The sequence below is a fragment of the Pararge aegeria genome, chromosome 5 (assembly GCF_905163445.1).
Source record: "Pararge aegeria chromosome 5, ilParAegt1.1, whole genome shotgun sequence".
Taxonomy (NCBI): Eukaryota; Metazoa; Arthropoda; class Insecta; order Lepidoptera; family Nymphalidae; genus Pararge; species Pararge aegeria.
In genome coordinates, this window is record NC_053184.1 from 10,722,662 (window position 1) to 10,744,533 (window position 21,872).

Below are 21,872 nucleotides of genomic sequence, written 5' to 3' on the forward strand. Positions count from 1 at the left end.
TTTTTCTTCAAACGGTAACTGTTGTTTCGATGATATCTGATGTGGGGCCTCCTCAACTGGCCTTCCTGAGCGAGTGTCGTCTTCAATCGATTCCTGACCATGTTTAAAAAGACCATGCCACTTGTTAATCATTAATTTACTAGGGCACTGTTCCCCATAAACGGTTTTTCATTCCGTCTGAACGTTCTTTTCTTTCTTGGTCAGGATTTTTTCAAAGCACTGTTCAATTTTCTCCAGTTTCAGTTCTCTTGCGGATTAAATTGATCAGCAGGCGAGAGTAAACAAATGACGCAATAAATATGAAAATCATCGAGCGCACCGATCCCCACTCCAACCCCACCATTCTACGAACCTTTGGACCTCCCCTTGTATCACGCCTTAATTTATTTTACGTAAACGACTATACAATCAAAATAAAACAACATCGACATTCAAAACACGATAATTTATTACAGCATAAACATACTGTTAGTCACGTTTTATCTCGACATATTTATGCTATTTTATTCTTCCTCCTTAAGTGTTATCTTCCAAATTCTTATCTTCGAATTTTCGTCTCATTTGTCCTTCTGGTATAGCAGTGTTAAGGCAATTTAATAACATTCGAATAATTAACTTTTACACCAACATTAACAAAATACAGTTTTAAATTATAAGAGATCTTGTTTGAAAATATCACTGATGGCCTAAATTAACAAGACAGCTTCATATTAAAGAAAGGTTTTGTAGGGAATACCTCGTTGTCCTGTGCAGCCGAGCGTTGTTCAGGGAAATCCTCTTGATTGATATCTAGCTATATTTCCTTTCTTTTAACAGAACAAATTGGTATTGGTACTCAGTCGGTCAAATTGGTATTGGTACTCAGTCGGTCAAACTGACGAACAACGGCTGGGTGATTACGAATATCACGACAGGAGTAAATCTTGCTATCTATCCATCCATACGACACTCTTGTTAACAACTTGATACAGTGAATTTTGCCAGATATGATCTTGAGATTTATGGTGTCATACTCCTGTTGTGATTTTCGTATAAATTTGATTCGTAATCACGCTGCCGGTCTTCTGCTACAGACTTCCCAAATAATTATTTCATTGTACATTGATACATCCTATGCATCAACGCAGAGTGAAACATCTCCATTCAGGTCTTGCATGAGCATTTTGCTATACCGTTTACATATTCTATGTTAGTCGAGCAATCTTACACAATTCACTGGTGCTAACGAAATTCACATACGGTACCTAATAATTGCAGTAACTGTATGGTTCATTCCACTAGCATGAGCTTTCTGTGATGCCAAGTCACGATGCAATGAGTTAGCGATGGATGGTACCCACCTATATTATGTTTTAAAGCGGTGGATCGCTGCGATCTGGGTGCAATCGTTTGTTGCGATCTATTGTCTGTGAATGAAACCTTGAGAAAACTCGAAGCTATATGCCGACCTGACGCAGACGTGAGAAAGACATACGTATGCGTATAACGGGACAGAGCCGAGAGCGAAGCGACAGCCCGACGTTGAAACGACCTATGTTGTTCTAAAAGTGTCCTATAATACTAAATCATATTATATTATTTAATGTAGCACACACAATGAGTTCCACCACAGAAGATAGGCGTAACAAATCTGCAATCCTGCGTTTTTTCATTAAACAGTAAAATGTGCACCACACGGTTAAAATAATTAAGTTCAAGCTCATTAAAAAGGATATTGTTTTTCTCTTGACTCTTCATGTGAACGATCTCTGAATGGTGATTTTTCCTGTGTAACAAATACAAAATAATATTAGATAGTGACGTGTCGCTCCGTATATTTTTTTTTCCTTTAAACATTTAGATTATGAAACTCAAAATGGATTAACACTAAAATTTTATTTCAATATTGCAATATTGAAATAAAATTTTAATGTTAATCGAAGGCCTATTTAAGGCTTATTTAAATTAAATAGAAGGCCTATTATAAGCACTTTCGAAACGTCCAGTCCGTCTGTTTGTCAGCCGACGGTTCGGCAGATTCTACCGAGAAGAAGTCTGCAAGAAACTCAGAAGTTGGTAATTACCAACCTTACCTAAGGAATCATATTTTAAAAGCGTAAACTCATATATGGCTTCTGTAGCTTTCGCAGACGATATGACACTAATTTATGACCATTTCTTGTAATTCTACTACTGTTCATATCCACTTTTTGTTTATAAAGACTAATGAAAGGATGTTGTCCCAAAAAAATCTATATTATTATCAATATATTGCGACGCTACAGCAGGTATACCTATTTCTATAAATTTCTCACACAGGGATTCACGTGATTAAAGTTTATATATTGATCGTACAGCTCTTTTCTGCAATATAAATTTCGTTTCGATATCAGCGGCTATATCGAAACGAAATTTATATTGCAGAAAAGATCCCGTAGGATATAATACTATAAAAGTACGCAAAATAAACAAGCCCAACAATTTCAACGTCAGTAATCTGTCTAATTTTTCCGATTGCGTAGGCAGCCAAGTTTAGTTTACCAGCTATTGTATCTATATGGGCTTCCCACTGTAGTTTATTATTCAAGGTCATGCCAAGAAAAACTATGGAGGTCTCCATTTTGATTCACCATTTATCATTATATTGTTATCATTTTCTTTACATTTGGTAACATAAATTCAAAATATATATTTTTCTTAATTTCAAAGTATGTTGTTGACCAGTGCGAAACGGTGCAAACGGCACGGTTTACTTCGTCAGAGTTATCTTTAATCCTGTCAGTCTTAAAAATTAGAGATGTATCATCTGCAAACAAGACAATGTCGCATGTTCCACTGACAACGTATGGAAGATACGTGATATAAATGATATACACTAAAAATAGAAAAGGACCCAAACTCGAGCCTTGTGGGACACACATTGAGGTTATTGAACCCTGATATCGTATGTCATATATTCTATTGCTGTGATAAGGGACAACGAAATTTAGTGCAACGTTTTTGATACCACAGTGGCAATCGAATGCTTTAGATAAACACAAAAAAACCCCAATGGCGTTCTGTGAACGTCCCCAAACATCATAAACATGTTTTATAAGTTAAGCGCCTGCATCCGTTGTGCTACGACCTTGAGTAAAGCCATACTGCTCGGCGTGTAGTAAGTTATTCACATTAAAGTGATATAAAAGTTGATTAAATATTTTTTTTTCAAATATTATACTAAGATCTGGTAAGATTAAGATAGGCCTGTAATTGTTTATATCATTTTTATTACCGGATTTAAATAGAGGGATAAGTTACCTATGTTTCATTAGGCTTGAGAAAGTACCCAAATCAACAGTGACGTCAATAATATTTGATATTACCATTACCGACATACCCCATGGACCACCTTTTCTTTAATTTTAACAACTTGCAGTTTTTAATTATATCCGATGCATTTATAGGTTTAAAATTAAATAGAACTTTGCAGTCATTAATGTTGTCTCTTAATAAATTGTGAGCTGCATTAGGAGAGGAACTTAGAGAATCTGCTAACAAAATAGGAACATTCTGAAAAAAGTGTTCAAAAGTAATTGCAACCTCTATTCAGTAGTTACCATATTATTTTAATAATTAATTGAAAAATTTCTGGACGTAAATTTTGATTTTGTTTTCAGTTTTCAGATTTTTGAATTAAAATCTATTTATTTTATATAAAATATTTTATAAAGTGCATTTTCTATTACATTGAAGAGCGGACGATAAAGACTGTCGGGATGACAGTTTTCAAAACCGACAGCAGGAAATTTTGTTGCTATTTCATCTTTAAATCGCGACAGTTTACTCCGAGTTATCGGTCTGCACAAACAATAATAACAATAACAATATGTTTATTTTCAATTGTATCAAAAACAGTAATGGGTTGGCCACAATGACCTGATCTTAAATTGTTTCATGTCGATTTATCTAACATATCACAGTTGAAAAAAATATTATCTAATTATTTGATTAGTATGTTTTACTCACAATCATTCAACTCATTGCAAGATTAGTATGTTTTACTCACCGCGCATTTCGGAATACGATCTCCTTGGTTCTGATATATAACTAAGATACTAATTTTTAATGGGAATATTTGTCAACTATAGGATAAGAACATATTTAAACTTTCTGTTTTCGTTGGACGTATAGAGTATAGAGTAGTATTCCGTAGTCATGCTAATAAAGAAGGCTTCTTAACGACAAAGATAAAGGATAATATAGTTTAGGGTTTTTAAGGGTTTTTAAAGATAAATTTAGACAATTTATCAGAAACAAAACTTCAATAAATCACTACACCCATTAATAAATAGCTTAAATTGATTTTCTATAAAATACAATAAAAGCTCCATTGACTCCATTCGCGTTGCCAACATTCGCGGATTAAAAAAATTCCGGCAAAATGTTCGCGGCAAAAGATCTCTTTATGCGCAGATCTAAACGTTATATCGGCTTCAACAAGCTCTGTAAACGTGACATTTAATTTGAAAAAACTGTGCCGGTTTAAGAATTCCAAATTCACGGTTTCTGTATTCGCGGCATATTTATAGAACAAACACAGCGAATAAAAAGCTTTTACTGTACTTAACTTTTCTTCTTCTTGATCGTGACCTTATTGCTGAGGGCCGTGACCACCTATTCCAGCTTTACCATTATGGCTCGCCAGGCGGTATTTTTAGTTATAATATATTTATATCGAAAGAATATGACAACAAAACCAAACTTCAATTGCATTAAAGAACTGTTTTGACTACGGAATCCTAAATACAGGAAAACTTAACGCACCAGTCAAGACGGAAAGAAAATTGTTTATTACCCTTTTATGATATTTTTCGTAGTGGTGATCTTCCTGTGAACCATTTTGATGACCGCCGACTTTGACGACAACTAGAAAAAAATCAACCAAACAAATAAAATAACGGAAGTTTTATGCATTATTGTAACGTATTCATAGGGCAGCGCTTCTCGGTATGCATCCATAGAAAACAAGGCAACGCAAAGCTAGTATAAATGATAAAGGCCATACTGATATATTTCATATCAGTAATTAGAAGATGTCAACCCGGTAATAATGTTTGTAATGCAAGCCACAAAAAAATGCGCTACCAAACTTAAATACCGTACATTATTACTCTACAGCCTTAAACCGATAAATAAGCCGCATATAAAAATAGGTTCGGGAAAAAGTATTTTCGCATCCGTAGACAGAGAAATAAATAGACAAATGGATAACATCCGTCGCATTCACACAAGTAAGAGAACAACTTATGTATACCTTTTGTAAATAAACGAGATAAAGCGATAGGGTCTTTTGTCTCATAACGCGTGCCGGTTTTTTTCATGGATTAGCAAAGCACTTTGCGAAACAAGTTTGACAGTTAGCCATCGTTTTATTAGTAAGAGATACTTTTATTAGTAAGAAATTCAAGATAAACGGATTTTGAGCAAAAAAATACAGACCTAACTAATTTGACATTGTTAATAACCAGCTTCCGTGAAGAATTTCGGTGAAAACATGGTTCGGTGCAGTGTTTTAGGATGTAAAAGTGATAGTGAACGTAAATTTACGGATTTGTCGTTCCACTCGTAAGTACAATACTTTTGATTTGCTAAAAGTATAAATAATTATCGTTTATGATATTTCTATAATATACAACACAATTTGCAATAGAAAAAAGATCGTTTATAAGGTTTTATGCTAATTTTAATCATACATAACCTAAAGTATAATAGAGTGCAGTGTTGCCTACATTCAACATGAAAATTGCCCAAACTGCGCAGTTTAATTTATTAAAATTATAGAATTTCAAGTTTTATGTGTCAATAATCATAAATTTAATTCCATGGATGTATGATACGATGTTGATGTATTAGAGAAAAAATGTATTTGGAGGAACTGTAAGAAAAAAACTTGTTGACTCCAACAAATATGCAAGCACTACGTTGTAAAGTCTAAAGCTAATTTTTTTTTATACTCCTCGAAATATTTCGGAATCCATCGAAGATAGTCTTTGACCATTTTCATGTACAGAAGAGTAAACTCAAAACTATACTATGCGGAGAAACGAATCTCCCAACTATTATTAAAAATTATGTTTAAAATATTTTGTTCCAGTTTTCCTACGGTCCATAATTTATTGTTGCTATGGGTTGAATCCACAGGTCGCTCTAATTGGACACCCAAAAAGAGTTCAAAGATTTGCAGCAAACACTTTCATAAAAATATGGTCATTAAAAAGAAAAAGCTAACGGTTCTGTATCCTAACGCTGGTCAGTGAATAATTTAGCTTTTGAGTTTTCATTGTATGGAGATATGCTGGATGATATAATTATGACACTTTTTGTTTATTAGCCTACTATAAAATCATCTTTAGTTTGTATATATATAGATTTATAATGTTAATGACAAAGTTGCCTGGAAGCTAGCCGCTCCGCTTTCATCTTCCAACTAATCACGAGCCAGAAGCCTTTCTCATAAAAAAAAACTGCAAAATTGCTTCACAGACCAACGTACTAATGTTATTCCATAAATGTTCCCTTTTTACAATTAAGTTAATTACGGAACATTAAAAAATATTATGCAGATCCTTTAGGATATGTTTCTAAGTGCAGCTGCTTCTAATAAAACAAACGCCTACATTTTGCTACACTGATAAAGTTTAGTGTGTAGGTAGGCATAAGTATCTACGCTAGTGCATTAGGAAAATTCCTATAAAACTAGTCGTAAGTTGGAAATAGATAAATAAATTTTGTATGGAACAAATAGTAATAAACAAATACCAAAAAACTATAAGTGTGGTAGAAGACCTGAAATCTGGGACCTTAGAATCGGGGTAAAAAAAAATGTATAGCAACACTTCTCAAATATGCTCTGTCTCACAAGCGGCACGCCAACCATTCGTCTATTTACTTCTCTGTCTACGTTCGCATCATAGTATGTATGAACTTGTAATAAAATCTCTTTGGCTATACTATTTGTATCCATCCGGCTGGTTTTGGTATCATTAAAAGTTTAAATTTTAAAGAAGAAAATTCCAAATTCAAATTATGAAAATGTGTGATTTGTTTTTGTACGGGCAAGACGAGTGAATCTAATGAAGAAATTCGATTCATTTTAATTTTTTACTACAAAAAAGGTAAAAATGCAACGCAAACCGCGAAAAAAATTTGCGATGTTTATGTACCTAGTGCAGCGACTAGTGTGACTAGTAGTTCAATCCAAAAATTTCTCTCTGTTACGGATAAAATGGATGCCGTTTTTGAAAAAGTGGAAGAAGATCGGCATATCAGTAGTAACAACGTAGCTGAAGAACTGGGAATTGACCACCAACGTTTGTTGTAGTAAGTACGTAGTTGTGAAAAGTATGTGTGAGTAGTTTGTGTGAGGTGTACCTCACACAATTTAGCCATTCATTCAACGTTATCATGATGAAAAACCACACCCCCTTCTGTTGATTAATTCCGGCCGCTTTCTCTCAAATTCTTGCTTTTAATCTCATCAGTTGTTAGCAGTAGAGTTCAGAATCGATGGTCCAGCCTGGTGGTAACAGCTGATAATGAATAATGCTCTTCCAATCCCACCACACACACAGCATCACCTTTTTTCGAGTTAACCCGGGTTTCGCAACAGTCTGTGAAGCCTGACTGGCTTTTGACCACGACCGTTTTCGCACGTTCTTGTCGTACATGATCCACTTCTCATCACCAGTTATCAGCTTCTTAAAAAATGGTTCGGTTTCATTACCTCGTAATAAAGAATCACAAATTAGTTTACGGTTTATTAGGTTTCTTTCAGTGAGCTTGTGAGGTACCCATTTATATCCAGCTTCTTTCAAATGCGCCAAAACTGTTTTGTGATCAATTCCCAGTTCTTCAGCTACGTTGTAACTACTAATAAGCCGATCTTGCTCCACTTTTTCAAAAAATGGCATCCATTTTATCCGTAATAGGGCGAAATTTTTGAAAAATTTTCGGATTGAAAACGCTTAAACCAAATTTGTGCTACTCTCACACTGGTGTGACGAGGTGTACCTCACACAATTTAGCAATTCAGCAAAAATTAAGAGTTTGCCTGGGGGGTGTTAATGCATCCGCCGTATAGTCCAGACCTTGCAGCTTCAGATTTCCACCTGTTTCGGTCTCTTCAGAATTCTTTAGGCAGTGTCAGGTAAACATCACGAGAGGACTGCCAAAACTACTTGTCACGGTTTTTTGATCAGAAGCCCCAAAATTTCTATAGCAATAGGATTATGTTCCTACAAGATGGCAAAAAGTTATCGAACAAAGTGGTACCTACATACTATAGTTGAATGTAAATAAACTATATTAAAAAATGTTTTGAATTTCTTAAAAAATGCTAAGATACTTTTTCCCCAACCTAATAATATCGCACTTTATGTATAACGAAATATGTAAAAGTTTTTATATGTGATTTTCAATCGTCGTTATGAGAAGTAAAATTTTGTTCCTCACAAAGTCACTTTATGATCAAGACAATCTGATGTAGATAAAGCAAGCCCTTTACAGCATGTTATTTGGACGTATCGTTCAGGAAATAAAATAAGATTGTTTTTAATCTGCGATTTACACTAAGCGTCATGGTCGAGTGTTCAGTTTACGTCTAAGTAAGATACGTTTATGACTAAGTGAGCGTTTTTAAAACTATATTATAAATATTACGTTAATCATGCTTCGATGTCGACTTCGTTACTAGGCAAGCTAATAAGTCATGATAATTAAGTCACGTGACAAAAAAATTACTATTTACAGATTTTTAATTATACCTTTTTGTTCTTCACGGCGTCTCTTTTGTTCCAATAACGTAGATTCTTCGGCTCGGTCCTTGATAAAAAAAAAATTGTCAAAGTATTTGACGAAATTATCATATATTGTTCAATGTGCAATAGTAATGTAAAACGAGGGTGCGTTTTTAAGTGTGCGAGATGTCAAAGATGGAAGTGTGAATTTAATACTCTTCGTTTTTTCCGTTAAAGCTAAGTTATTAGCCTCAAATCATTGTACTACTTTAGCGAGACATATGTTTACATCGTCAAGAATTTTTCACGTTTAATTTTAAACATCAATGATGTATCATCAGCAAACAATACTATCCCGTGATTGTCCTCAGCTAGGTAAGGCAGGTCATTCATGTAAATGAGGAATAGGAAAGGTGTAAATGAGGAATATAGATCCCTAGCAGACACCAATTTTTTTTATTTTTTTTTTTATTCCCATGTATAATATATTAAGATTAAAAAAGCCTGCAGCGGTTAAAAGATACTATCATTTAATGCTAGCTTTTGCATGACAATGCTCATGTCTACAAGTGCCGCAGTACAAGCTTGGATTTTTGAATAACCCATGATCCAGACCTACTTTGGAGTAATTATTAACAGTTCCCAAAAATGAAAAAATATTTTCTTTGGCAAATTCTTTGCTTATATGATGCTATATATGTTAATTTAAAGATCTCAAAAATGTGTCGGCGGTTTGGGTTTTATTTTTTTATGTTTTTATTTTAACACCATTACCCCCATTCCGCGAACTTAAAAACGCCCATTTTCCCCGATGTCCCCGACTAAACCTAGATATGAGTCTTTCTTCAGTTACTTAAACAAAAATTGCTTTAAAATTTGCAAATTAAATTATTTGTAACAAGAGTGTTTGAAATCATTTGAATGTTGGATTCTTAAGAATATTATCAAAAATATATTAATTATTCACTCACCCGCTTGCGGTTCATCTTACGCTCTTTCCTTTCGTCACCCCTCAGTTTAGCCTTTCTCTTTTCTTTCTCGGGGGAACGCTCTTCAATTTCTTTACTACCCTGCTCATGCAGAAATTATATATTAATTTAGGGGTTTGTAAACATGTTATCCTCTAAACCACAGATGTGATGTAGATAATAGAAAGTTGTAATGGTAATGTCATAAAGCCGAGCCAAAAAGCACATTGAACTTAAGACAAACTAGTTGCTATTCCATTTCTGTAGTCCATAATTTTCTCATCATCATGGGATTTTTTATATTTGAATTGTTTGAAGTCGTATCAATATGGAAATCTTCAGTAGGTACACTTTTTGTTGGCAGAATTTTATTCCTTTAAATGCCCTCGAACGTTCTCCGAACATATTCTGGTGATAAGCTTCTTGATGACATGTGATGATTTTATCCCTCGCAGCTATTAGGATTAGCCTCTTAGTTGGTCTCTCTTATGACTTTATTCTTTAATGTATGCTGTGTTGAGTTTCATTATGATATTGTCCTTTGTGAAATAGTTTTGTTATAGTGTGAAATTTCTTGATTTATTACGATACTATCCTATGTAATTATATTTTCAAGAGTTTCTTGGTCCATTGTTATACTATCCTCTATAATTACATTGTGAAGAGTTTGATGGTTAATTATGTTACCTTTTTTTTCTGCAACTGTAGTGAGTTTCATGGCAACTTGGCAATTTGTTCTTCGTTAATGAGTCGTGAATATATTAACAAGACGTAAGGAAGATACCAGAAGGGCGACTTGGCAGTTAAAGGTTTCATTTGTCATCGAAGAATACGTCGTTACATAAATATGAGAGCCACATGAGAAAACCTTTTTGAAATCCCAAAAACGTTAAAATTGTAACGCTATTTCCAACTACGTTCCACTTCGAATATCATGTTCTGAGCAGGTAGACTTATCAAACGTTCTTAACCCGTTGCAGCGCAGTCTTTTCTGTTTAATTGATTTCACCTTTATCTTCGATCCCATTTTATTATTTTTCATCGTGTCTAGTTTGCCTTAGTGCAATGGTCAATTTGACTCAGTTTGGTTAGCGAATATTAAAAAAAACCTTACCGATGCTCGACAGGACTGGGCTGACTGAACTTACACGATTTTCAATTCCTTTTTTTATGTTTGGTTTTGATTTCATTGTTTTTATTATTATTTATACTAAATTTGTTTTATTTGTTTCGTCGTTTTAGGCGTACAGCAGTTTCAATCTGCAAAGTTTGTGTTTGTATGTTTTATTTTTCGTTAAATGGATCCTCACACATTACATTAGGTCTCACAGTGTAACTTTTTCTTCTTGAGGTAATTATGTTCATTCTTCCAGCTTATTGTGTTTTTAAATTATATCCAGTCTGATTCCATTTATTTCCATCTTCTCTGACATATTTCTTATATCTTCCATTACTAATAATTTCATTTCATTAAATTTACGCTAACACATACATGCAAGACGAAACAATACATAACGCAACATTTATCTCACTCCGATGAAAGAGCTATGGTTCCTCTTCTAAGATTTTTATTTTCTTTCTGCAATATTGAGATCTTGATCTTTTCTTTATTTTCGTTGTTTTATTTTTATTTAAAAGTCCATAGTTGCATTGCGTTTTATTTTGATATACATTTTATTATTTTTTACACATTTAATTTTTATTTTAGCACTGTTTTGAAAGTCTTACAGTCTTAGTCCAAATATGTAGGCACTAGATTCGTTTATTATTGATTGTGTTAAGTTGTTTAGCGGCAGCGATGCAGGGCTCACGCCGAGTGCCGAGTCCAGCCCTCCATCAGTCCGGCGCGAGCGTGAGGCGAGTCCGGCTAATTATAATGATACTCACCTTGCCATTGCTGCTGCTTTCTACTTTACGACGTTTCACATCTGAAATACAATAAGCTTTATTATACATGCATACTTGAATGTTCATATACCTTTTCAGATGTTAAAAGAATTCTGTAATGCAGCCGCTGTCTCTAGCGCCCACCACAATGATGGAATAAAAGGGATCGTTTCATTGAGTTGGCCAGTATTAGGAGTGAATCTTAATATATTTTCCAGTTAGTATTGACCATGTTTGTCTTAATTTCTGAAGTAAAACGACGCTGAGTCTATATCTAATAAACAGAAAATTCATAAACAATATCAGATCAAACCCGGGATTTCGAACTTATACCATGAAAGACCCACATGCGTTCCCAATTATTTTTGCATGCTGGTTGGTGATTGCAATGCTGATTCCCTCACAAGGAAATCACTGCTGCCTATTATGGTACAGGAAAGCTCCAGAGTGACTAAGCACTCAATAGTGGGAGTTGAGCTGGGAGTATTCTTACGTGATCAAATTAGAAATAAGGAGATCAGACGGACTAGATTAATTTACCGACGTAGGTTAGCGAGTTGCGAATCAGTGACAGTGGGCGTTGCTTTAAGTTCGAAAGACCTATGGACGTTTGTATCTGAACTGAGTGTACTTTATGTACTGTCTCTGAGACTTATCTGTGAAACCGAAAACCTAATAAGTTTTGAATAAACCACTGCTATAGTTTTTACTAACAGAAATCAGATACCCCAAATCACATGCGACTCCTATCACTTTAACGTACACGTCGCGAAGCGTAGGTACTATGCGCGTGTCGATCTTTTATCTTCAATAGGGTTGTCAGAAGTAAACACTTATAATATTTACAATTCGTTTGTATGGAAAAATAAATATACTTCTTTTAATATAGTATTTTATAGGGTGATTCCTTACGAAATATACATATGCAACCTTCAACATTATTTCAAATTAAATTCTATAACGTGTAATTCGGTTAAACGTTGTTGAATTTATTATTGTTTCAATATTTCGATAAACCAGAAGGAAAACGCTCCTAGAACCTGAATTCTGTTATGCAAGAAAAACAACACTGAGTAAGCCATAACAATAAACTTGTTTCTTACCACGATCTAAGTCATCTGACGGATGCCTGTGTTCATGAGGGGGTGAAACAGTCTCCAAGTAACGTTCCTCCTGAACAGAAAAAATCATTAGCAACATTGCTATCAACGACCATAGCTCTCTACTCTTAAATCAATCTTTACGTCAATGTGACTTACTCTATGTGATCTTTCTCTTGGCGATCTTTCTTTACTTCTTATCTCCTCTTTAACTCTCTCTTTTAATGACCTGAAATTATGGATTATTTTAACAATATTGCCAATATATAATTTTTAAATTTTAAATATTTGGTAGAACCATTTAAATTAGTTGCAAGTAATTCAATTTAAATCTAACAAACAATACGCACGATCTTGATTCACGTTTAGATTCTTTTTCACGATCAGATTCTTCTCGACGTCTATCACTGGTCCTTGACTCTCTTTTTTCTGTATCTGTGAAGGAAAAACGATTAAGTATTATCAATCAAAAAGCCTATCACTTGAGATAGTATATTTTTGACCTATAACTTCAGTTGTCCTAAACCTTCGGCAAATTAACATTATGTGATTTTAACAGTAGCAACAAATAAGCATTTTAACTACCTTCATATACAGGATAATTTTTTTTTCTGTGCATATATTTTAATATGTCACACATGAACCAAATTTATGAACATTATTTTTTTTTCTTTTTTCTTAACGATACAGAAATTAACGGTTACATAAGATAAGTCTCCGGAATAGAAAATTATGGACACCCTACAATAGCTCTCAGCTGTTAACTTGCAATCAACGTTTTCCCATTCGGTCCTATCGTCGCAGCGGTAATTCCATAAAATAAAGCATAATTATAATTTAAACAATTAAAATTAAAAAACACATTACTTACCTATGCATGCCACACATTACGATGTATTTTTTTTAATCCACTGCAAGTTAGCCCATGACTGCAATCTCACTTGTTCGCAAGTGATGATGCAGCATAAGATGGTAGTGGTCTAACTTGTTAGGGAGTATGGTAGTCATACCCCAAATTGGTTTCACGACATAGCATCGGAACACTAAATCGCTTAGCAGCACGTCTTTGTCGGCCAAAGCCTCCCACCCAAGCCAGTACGCATTAACCACCAGTCGTGATGTACCCGACCATCGGGCATGGAATAGTGTTCTCATTGGGGATTGAGGAATTCTGGATCCCTTGAGCTCGTAGACTTGGTACACTTTAACTTTCATACTTTCGAGCTGCTCGAAGGCTTTAATTACTCAATAAATACACTCTCACCATTTCGTAAAACTCGCATTTCGAAAATCCAGACATTGCATCATGCCGTTCGGTTTTGCGTTAGTCGATGATTAGGTTATCTCCTGAAATACTGGCGCGGGCGTCGGTGGCGTCGCGTGTACTCTGCCCTCCACACCCGCGCCAGCGTCGCACGCTTTGCGATGTCTGATTATTTATTTTGGTAAATACCTATTACTGCCATGACTTGCTTATTTTATGCTCGGACATTTTAAATAAAAAAAATGAAGTGGAAATATGTTAACGATACCGAACCACCAAAAAAATCCACAGTGGTTTCAAAATTATCCTGTATTTGAAGCTCAAGGTTTTTTATTGTGTACTTATAACGCACCAAAGTTTCAATAAGATTTTTACAATACTGTTAAAAACTATTGTCACCAAATGGCGCTTTCCCAATTCCATAAAAGGCTTAGTTAGCTTTCACGCGATCGAATAGGTAAACATAGATAGAGAAATTTCACTTCAGGCACTTTGAGCGGAATGCGCCCAGAATCCCTGTAATTTGAACAGTACACACATATTTTACCATCTATATTAATTAAAAAGGTAATAAGTACTTTTACTTTCCAGTTGATATGTAATATTAATTTAATAGTAAATCGTGTTACCCGAGTGATGCGTTGGTTGCGGCGGCGACGTGGACTCTCTCTCGCGCTTGGGCTCGTCCCGAGGCACCGCACTTGGCCCCGCCGCCCCTCCCGCACCCGTTCCCACCGCGCTGGCCACCGTGGTGGCCTTGGGTGGTGTCCCAACCTGCAAGTTGACGATCTTGCCGTCGAGAGAGAGCATTGGTACAACTCGTTTGGCAGATAAAATAACAAAATGTATAATAATGTGATTTGGCACCCTGGTGCGAAAGTTGCGGGGGAGCACCAATCCTGAAGATAATAGTTGCTAGCATGTAAGACTGCAGGTATGTGAGTCACTGCTCTGCTATTTCAAATGGAGTTGGCATAGATTCGCATTTACAAATATTTGATGGCCACTTACAGTGACTAGCTAAATTTGGTGTCAACCGATGTACAGAATAGCCCTGCTTTTGCAAGGACGTAATCTTTAGTTCGGACTTAAGGCCTGAGGGGATAGTCGAACGAAAAAGAAGCGAAACCTAAACTTCCATCTTACTCACGACTTAGATAATAACATGTTTCACGAAATTATACATACAAAGAAAAACGCAACGTGAAACGTGTCTCGAAATATCGATTGTTCAGTAGGAAACAATTGAACTACCAGCTGATACTATTGGACAACTTTCGACGCGTATTATAACCTCAACTAGGCTGTAATTTTCATTAGCCTAATTGATGTTTTACAAGCCACCTCTTCATGCGAAAGTTATGTAGGTCTTAACTTCAATAAGGGGATGCGAGCTTTTAACAGCTACATATTAGTCGTAACATCCGAAACTGGGGGCCTTTTCAATGCACGTTACTTATAAAGTACGAATACATAAAAATAAATGATTATTTAAAAAACAATGACAAGTACACACCTGATGAAAATCGCTCTCCTTCATCATATGCGGTACTTTATTCCGCAGTTGACCACTATATCCTGTCGCTAGGACATACAGATCTTGTCGGTGCGATTTTTCTTCTTCTTTCACCTATAGATAAGTGACAAACAATCCAAGTTACAATGCAGGGTGATATTTTTTTCTGAATTCAGTGTATAAAGATACCCTATAAAGAGTGCGAGTGACGCACCCGCGACCGTATTAATCACCATTAATCATCATCGAATAACATGTACTTCCGATCAGCTGTTTCAAAACTTGAAGGTAGAAAGCTTTTTAATTTTATGACCACTAGTGGAGTAAACTAAGCAGAGTCAAACTGCAATTTGATGTAAGACGTTAAAAAAGTCACGCATTCATATAATAAAATAAATTGCAGGTTTTTTTAAGTTTGTAGCTTAATTTAAATAACTGTCTCTGTTTTTCGAAAAACTATTCATATGCTATATATATGCTGCGTAGAAACTACGAGGAATCCAAATGGCAGGCAAGCTTCAACTTATCGACGAATATATGCACCATGATCGCCACTACTTTACTGGTTCAACTTCCATTCTTTCGTTGCACTTTTCCATTCCAAATGTGCGTTAAAAGAGATTTGAATGTAATTAATTAAATATTTATTTGTATACAGATAAAATAAAGTATCAAAAGGTCCTTTTTGATTAAAGAGCTTGCGACAGTTATCTTGGCACATAAAAAATTTTGGCGTTTGCTAACAATAAATATATCTGTGTTTAAAGGTAATAAAACAGCCCATTTAAAAGTAAAAGCTATTGCCCTCTACCATCTAGTAGCTTAATGTTTTCTGTGGAGCTGTTAGGTACGCGAACGCCATCTGTTGGTAACGCCATAGGTTTTTTACATTTGGGTCTAGATGACGCTGTAGTAATTGTAATTAATAGTTCGAAAAAACTAAAAATATCTTATTTTTAATATTGAAAATTGGAATAATCTTCTCAAATTAGTGTATTGTCATCGGTCCTCAGTATGTCTACAAAGTTTGAACGAAATCTGATCGTTCAATCGAGCTCAAAGGGGTCGGTTATACATACATACATAAAGCGGGTAATAAAAAGAAAAGGATGATGAAAAATTTGGCTAACCTTTTCAACTTTCCGCTCAATGATCTGAGCTAGTTTAGCCAGCACAGGGAAGTGAGGCAGCACACGGATCAGCACGATGAGAGCGTTGCGGATTTGGACGTAGTCGCCAGAGTCGAGGCAAACCACCATCGCCTTGGTGATCTTGTAGTGCCACTTATGGCACACGTGTCTGCACCATATAAATTAAGTTACAGCACATATAAGATCATCATATTTCAAGTGCAGATGAGAAGTTATGATGTGCTTGGTAACAGTTAGTCCTACTGGAATCTACAGTGTGGGGGCCACCGACTATGGGGTTGATAAGCTTCGGGAGCTCTACCCGAATAATGATAAAAGTGACTGTCAACCTAAGGGTACCTCCTGTAACTCAAAGCTCATAACTAAGGTGACAATAGAGCCCATGCGCTTTTGGTTCAAGGTTGTCGTTATGTCAATCTCATGGAGCACTCAATCTCTAGGGGAGCACTAAACTTGTGCAAACAAATGGTAGCACTGTTAGGCTGTAAAAAAATAACCTTTATCTTAAAACTTCTGAGTTGAAAGATAAGGCTAGTCGTGAGGCGAAAAAAATGACGAGTATTTCTAATATTACTTAAAAGAATGAAAGGATATTTTTACTATTATCAACAGAATGGTAGCAATTTTCTGATCATACAAAACTATACTATACACAAACTATAGCAATGTAACAATATACAAATGAACAATGTAAATTGCGGCCGAATGTATACAAACAAATGACAGGTCGTTCATGGGAAAGGGTAAATGCATTTTAGCGTTCTATAGAAATTAAAATAAATTGTGATTATAATTTTCTGTAAAATTGAAAAAAAAATGTTATTTACCCCTGGAATACTGAAATAACCAAACCTAACCTAATCTAAGATTTTAACTAACTAATAACTTTGGTATAAATTAGCCACGGTTTAGCTACCGATAGTTCTCATATCCGACGTGGTCGTTGGCCTCAGTGAACTGGTTGGACACGCGGTACTTGGTGACGAAGCCGGGGTAGTGCGCGCACTCAGCGTGGAAAGCGCCGCGGTCGGCGTGCCAGCGCATCGCCGTGCGCAAAACGCGGCACAGGAACTGCCCGTAGCGTGCCGCCTCGCCCTCCGAGCACGACATAACCGAGTATGCTATGTCGCAGAAAAGCTGTAACCACAGATATATAGAGCACCCATCATCGTAATTATCTGTTCAAAGTTGAAGAACACACTTCTTGCACGGTAAATATATTAAAGCAGTGGCCCAGTAAGGCACAAGCCCCGAATAAAATCATCGGGGGCTTCGTCGGTGCGTGCGTCTGTATGAGTGTGCTGTTTTAAACGTTTGTTCATAGTTTCCATACTACTTTAATATATTTACTCTGCTTCTAGTTACTCGGTATCACACTTAATAACTCACTCTGCTGCGCCTAAAGCCGGCCTCAATACCCCATTTACGGTGTAGTCGGTGTACTCTTTACACGGAAATCGTAAATAAATGGAATATTCTAGAATTATTTTGATTCGTGAAAAGTTAAGAAAAATGTTTTGAAACTACGTTCCTGTAATTCGTTTTTTGTCTTAGTAATAAGTTATTTGTAACGATAATATGCATCAGAGCAGAACACATTTCAATATGAGGCCTACTCCATTATTATACTCACCCTATCGTAGCATAGCAGCGTGGAGAAGTTAGGAGTCTTGAGAGCGTGCACGGTGTGAACAAACTCTGCACAATAAAGGGCATCGGGCGCGGTGAAGATGCAACGCGGGAACAGACAAAGCTGCATGAGGCGAGTTACTGTCTCATTTTTGGCAGACTTGGCGGCGCGCGCGGGGAACCAGCCAGCGCATTCCCGCTGTAATCTCGCACGCACTCTTGACACGTGCTCCTCTTGACGACGACGTTCTTCCTGCATTTTGAATTAAAAAATACTGAATTTTCTTAGTATTAAAGCATACCCTAAAACTTAAAAACCAAGCTAATCTTACATTTAAAGTACCACATAACCCAGGGTTCTTTAAGTGCCGCCCGGCACTTTAAAATCCTCACTTTTACGTTTAAAACAGCTTTCAAACAATTTCTTCATTAAAAAAAACCCTAAATGGCATAGTGTCCTTGAGACTTTAGTGAGTACAATTCATACATCCTAGCAATAAAGAGTGTAAGGCAGAGTGAAAATATTCTACTCCAATTCAATTAAATACATTACTGGGGCAAGGTACCTTACCTGTAACTTATCAACAAGAGTATTAAAACGTTCTTGCTCCTTTTTTCCTTTCGATCCTTGCGAGGTGTCTTTGGCCGCATTTGCCGCGGCAGTTTTAAGGCGATCTACTTCTCTTTCGTAACTTTCCACTGGTACTCTGAGGTCGTACATTGATAAAGACCTTAAAAAGAATATTAACTAATTAGAAGGGTAAAATGAGTTAAGAATATTGTAAAGAATGTATTATTAAATTAGTACTGACCAGAACGTTACATAGAATTGTGGGGAAATATCTTCCCAAACTCTAGAAGGTAATAGAGGCGTTACTGACGTCACGATTGGTTCTAACGCTTCTTTGGACGCAATGTTATATCTTTCAATACTCTTTTCTACAGATTCACTTTTGCTATCAGAGCCTTTTCTTAGATATTCTGCTTTCCCTGCAATTTTCTGAGCCAATACTGGACGATGAAGAAAGAACGCCACATCAGCATCTACATGATAGTCTCGAAGTAGTTCCTGCAAAATAAAAGTCTATGATTCCCTACACTCTTACATAGTATAAAACAAAGTAGATCCCAAAGTAGATCTAAGCGTACAAAAAGTGTACGCTTAGATGTTTAGGCCTACGCAAGGAAATGTAATGCAGTTTTAGTGCTTCAACAGTAAGGTTTACAGTATATCATTAAAATGTACATCTTCTCAATCAGAGATTTACAAAGCGGGGGCAGAGAGGCTGGCGGGCCGAAGTTACTCCTGTCGTCGTCACTGCCGGTTAGCACTGGTCAGTGGGCACGGTTTGTTATTACCAAATTGATCAGTCTAGGCAGAAACAACGAGTTTTCAATGTTTAGTTTACCCTCATATTTCTAGCTTACGTTAATAGCTGCCCTGTTATATAAGCATCAGTGAACAACTCGCAGATCTGGCTGGCTTGCACGTATTGAGTCTATATTAAGAGCATTCTACATGCGCCTAACGAAGTTTTGGTAAATTTGCGCGTGAATCATTTTACCTGCAGAGCCGGCAGCCTTGCAGCGTATTCATCCGGCGCATGAGAGGAGGCTAGGAAGGTCCCCAGTTGTACTAGCGCGTCCTGGCATTGGTCCGCAAGGCGTCCCACAACCTTCAGTTGCGATCCTGGCGGCTCGCCGGAACTGGGGCTGTCTTCTGCATACTCTGAATATTTTATTTTACTTTTAATATTGTTTTAACTGTATAGAATTAAATTGAATACCTATCTATATATATATGTCGTGTAGAGGTACAGTAAAGACTGAAAAGCTAAGGTCACGGTCGACAACCTATTTCAGTCATTTCGTGCTTACAGTAACGGCCGGGTGCAAAAATATGTTTCTCAGTTCGGACTTTTGGCCTGAGGGCCGACTTTTAACAGAGGCTTTAGGGAAGCGCGACAAAAAATACCATCTTAGATTAAGTTATTAGCAAGTAGATCTACTCCGAGTTTGTTATCCACGGCCAGAATATATTGGAATCTATTTAGGCAAAGGCGTTCATGCCAGAGATCATGGAAAAACTTATTATGGGTATTATTCGACTGCTTTTCCTGTTTCAAGTTTGCATACATCATAAAAATACTTGGTCATAATAAAAGACTGTCAAGTACTAATAGAAAAAAAAGATTTAAATATTTAACTATACTGTACAAAAATATTACCTTTCCACACACAGCAATGGCGTTGCTGTGCAGATAATATACAAAGTGCAATATCTAAATTATTTCCCACTATTGCTTCTTTCAATCTTGCTGATGATCGTCTTGTATTGCGAACTTGTGAGAAGTATCCCGCCTAAAAATAAAAAGCTCTCGAAAATCACAATCATCAATCGATTTAGAACATTTTTTTTTTTTTTTAACATTACAACATTGTAGCTCGTAACTACCTCTCCTTTTAGTAGCTCTCCTCCGGCCATAGCATCTAGTTGTTCAGGCGTCATTTCCTCAGCAGCTTCTATGCCTGCCATTTTTTGTACTATTTCTTTTAAAATGAGCAAATCGTGACTGAAACCAAAAAGAAGCGCTTAAAAAATTTAAAAAATTATATTGTATAATATCCTTTTTTAAACCGTTTTTTGCAATAAAGTAAATAAAAAAATTTAAAAATTGTTTGTAACTGTTAGGTAATTGGCCCTCGAATAGTTGCATAAATAGGCATATATGACATTTCGGATGGAACCGAGATTTTCTGTAGAACTGGTGAAGGAGGATCACGACCCCTAGGGTCAGCCTCTCGGTCGTCAGTTTCTGATTGCTCGGACATTTCCACAAACAAAACTTCAGAATTTGAGTTGAAAGTACTTTATTATATTAAACTGATTAAGTAAACAAAAGTAATTAAACAATAGATCACGTGTGAACCGTGTCACAATTCGGAGGTGTTTACGGAACGACGACCTCGATAAAAGTGCCGGCAACTGCACTGCGCATGTTTTTATATCGTCCACTTCGATCCCACCTCCCGTGAATCATGGAAGGGCACAATTTTGTTTGAGTGTGCATGAATAAAACAACTTTGCTTATTCACCGCCGACACGGCCATTCTGCATACAGGTCGCCTCTGACCTGTTGAAGAAATTATATTGCGCAGTATTTCAATTTAATTATGTAAAGAGGTTCTCCTGTTCTTAAATTATGAAAGTAATGAAAGTAAGGAGGCCCCTGTCCTCAACTTACGTTACTCCAAAGTAAGGAGGCCCCTGTCCTCAACTTACATCACTCCAAAGTAAGAAGGCCCCTGTCCTCAACTTACGCTATTCATTGCAAAAGTAAGGAGGCCCCTGTCCTCAACTTACGCTATTCATTGCAAAAGTAAGGAGGCCCTTGTCCTCAACTTACGCCAAACATTGCAAAAGTAAGGAGGCCACTGTTCTTAGCTTACACTAGTTATTGTAAAAGTAAGGAGGCCCCTGTCCTCAACTTACGCTATTACTATTCATTGTAATTGTAAGATGTTAAGAGTAGTGCAGATTACCATTAACACTGCATGGCTTCCTCTGCTTGAACTTGTATCGGTTCTTCAGGAGTATTTA

The 21,872-nt window shown here is 36.2% G+C and overlaps 1 protein-coding gene across 3 annotated transcripts in view; it reads right to left on the reverse strand.

The window, feature by feature from the left end:
• Positions 1-426: 426 nt before the first annotated feature.
• Positions 427-21,872, reverse strand: part of LOC120623894 (THO complex subunit 2) — a 33,499-nt gene continuing 12,053 nt past the window's right edge. The window contains exons 12-30 of one of the 3 annotated variants that reach the window (XM_039890180.1): positions 20,727-20,844; positions 20,500-20,632; positions 19,837-20,000; positions 19,084-19,340; positions 18,843-19,002; positions 18,276-18,524; positions 17,559-17,779; positions 16,622-16,790; positions 15,492-15,605; positions 14,605-14,749; positions 13,062-13,146; positions 12,871-12,940; positions 12,715-12,784; positions 11,612-11,652; positions 9,728-9,826; positions 8,784-8,841; positions 4,817-4,887; positions 1,716-1,765; positions 427-572 (exon numbers count right to left, since the gene is read on the reverse strand). In XM_039890180.1, coding sequence (XP_039746114.1) covers positions 539-572; positions 1,716-1,765; positions 4,817-4,887; positions 8,784-8,841; positions 9,728-9,826; positions 11,612-11,652; positions 12,715-12,784; positions 12,871-12,940; positions 13,062-13,146; positions 14,605-14,749; positions 15,492-15,605; positions 16,622-16,790; positions 17,559-17,779; positions 18,276-18,524; positions 18,843-19,002; positions 19,084-19,340; positions 19,837-20,000; positions 20,500-20,632; positions 20,727-20,844 — 2,308 coding nt within the window. In that variant the 3' untranslated portion in view covers positions 427-538. Of the gene's footprint in view, positions 573-1,715; positions 1,766-4,816; positions 4,888-8,783; positions 8,842-9,727; positions 9,827-10,838; positions 11,653-12,714; positions 12,785-12,870; positions 12,941-13,061; positions 13,147-14,604; positions 14,765-15,491; positions 15,606-16,621; positions 16,791-17,558; positions 17,780-18,275; positions 18,525-18,842; positions 19,003-19,083; positions 19,341-19,836; positions 20,001-20,499; positions 20,633-20,726; positions 20,845-21,872 lie in introns of those variants that run through there. The other 2 variants (XM_039890179.1, XR_005658737.1) reach the window with 2 other exon arrangements.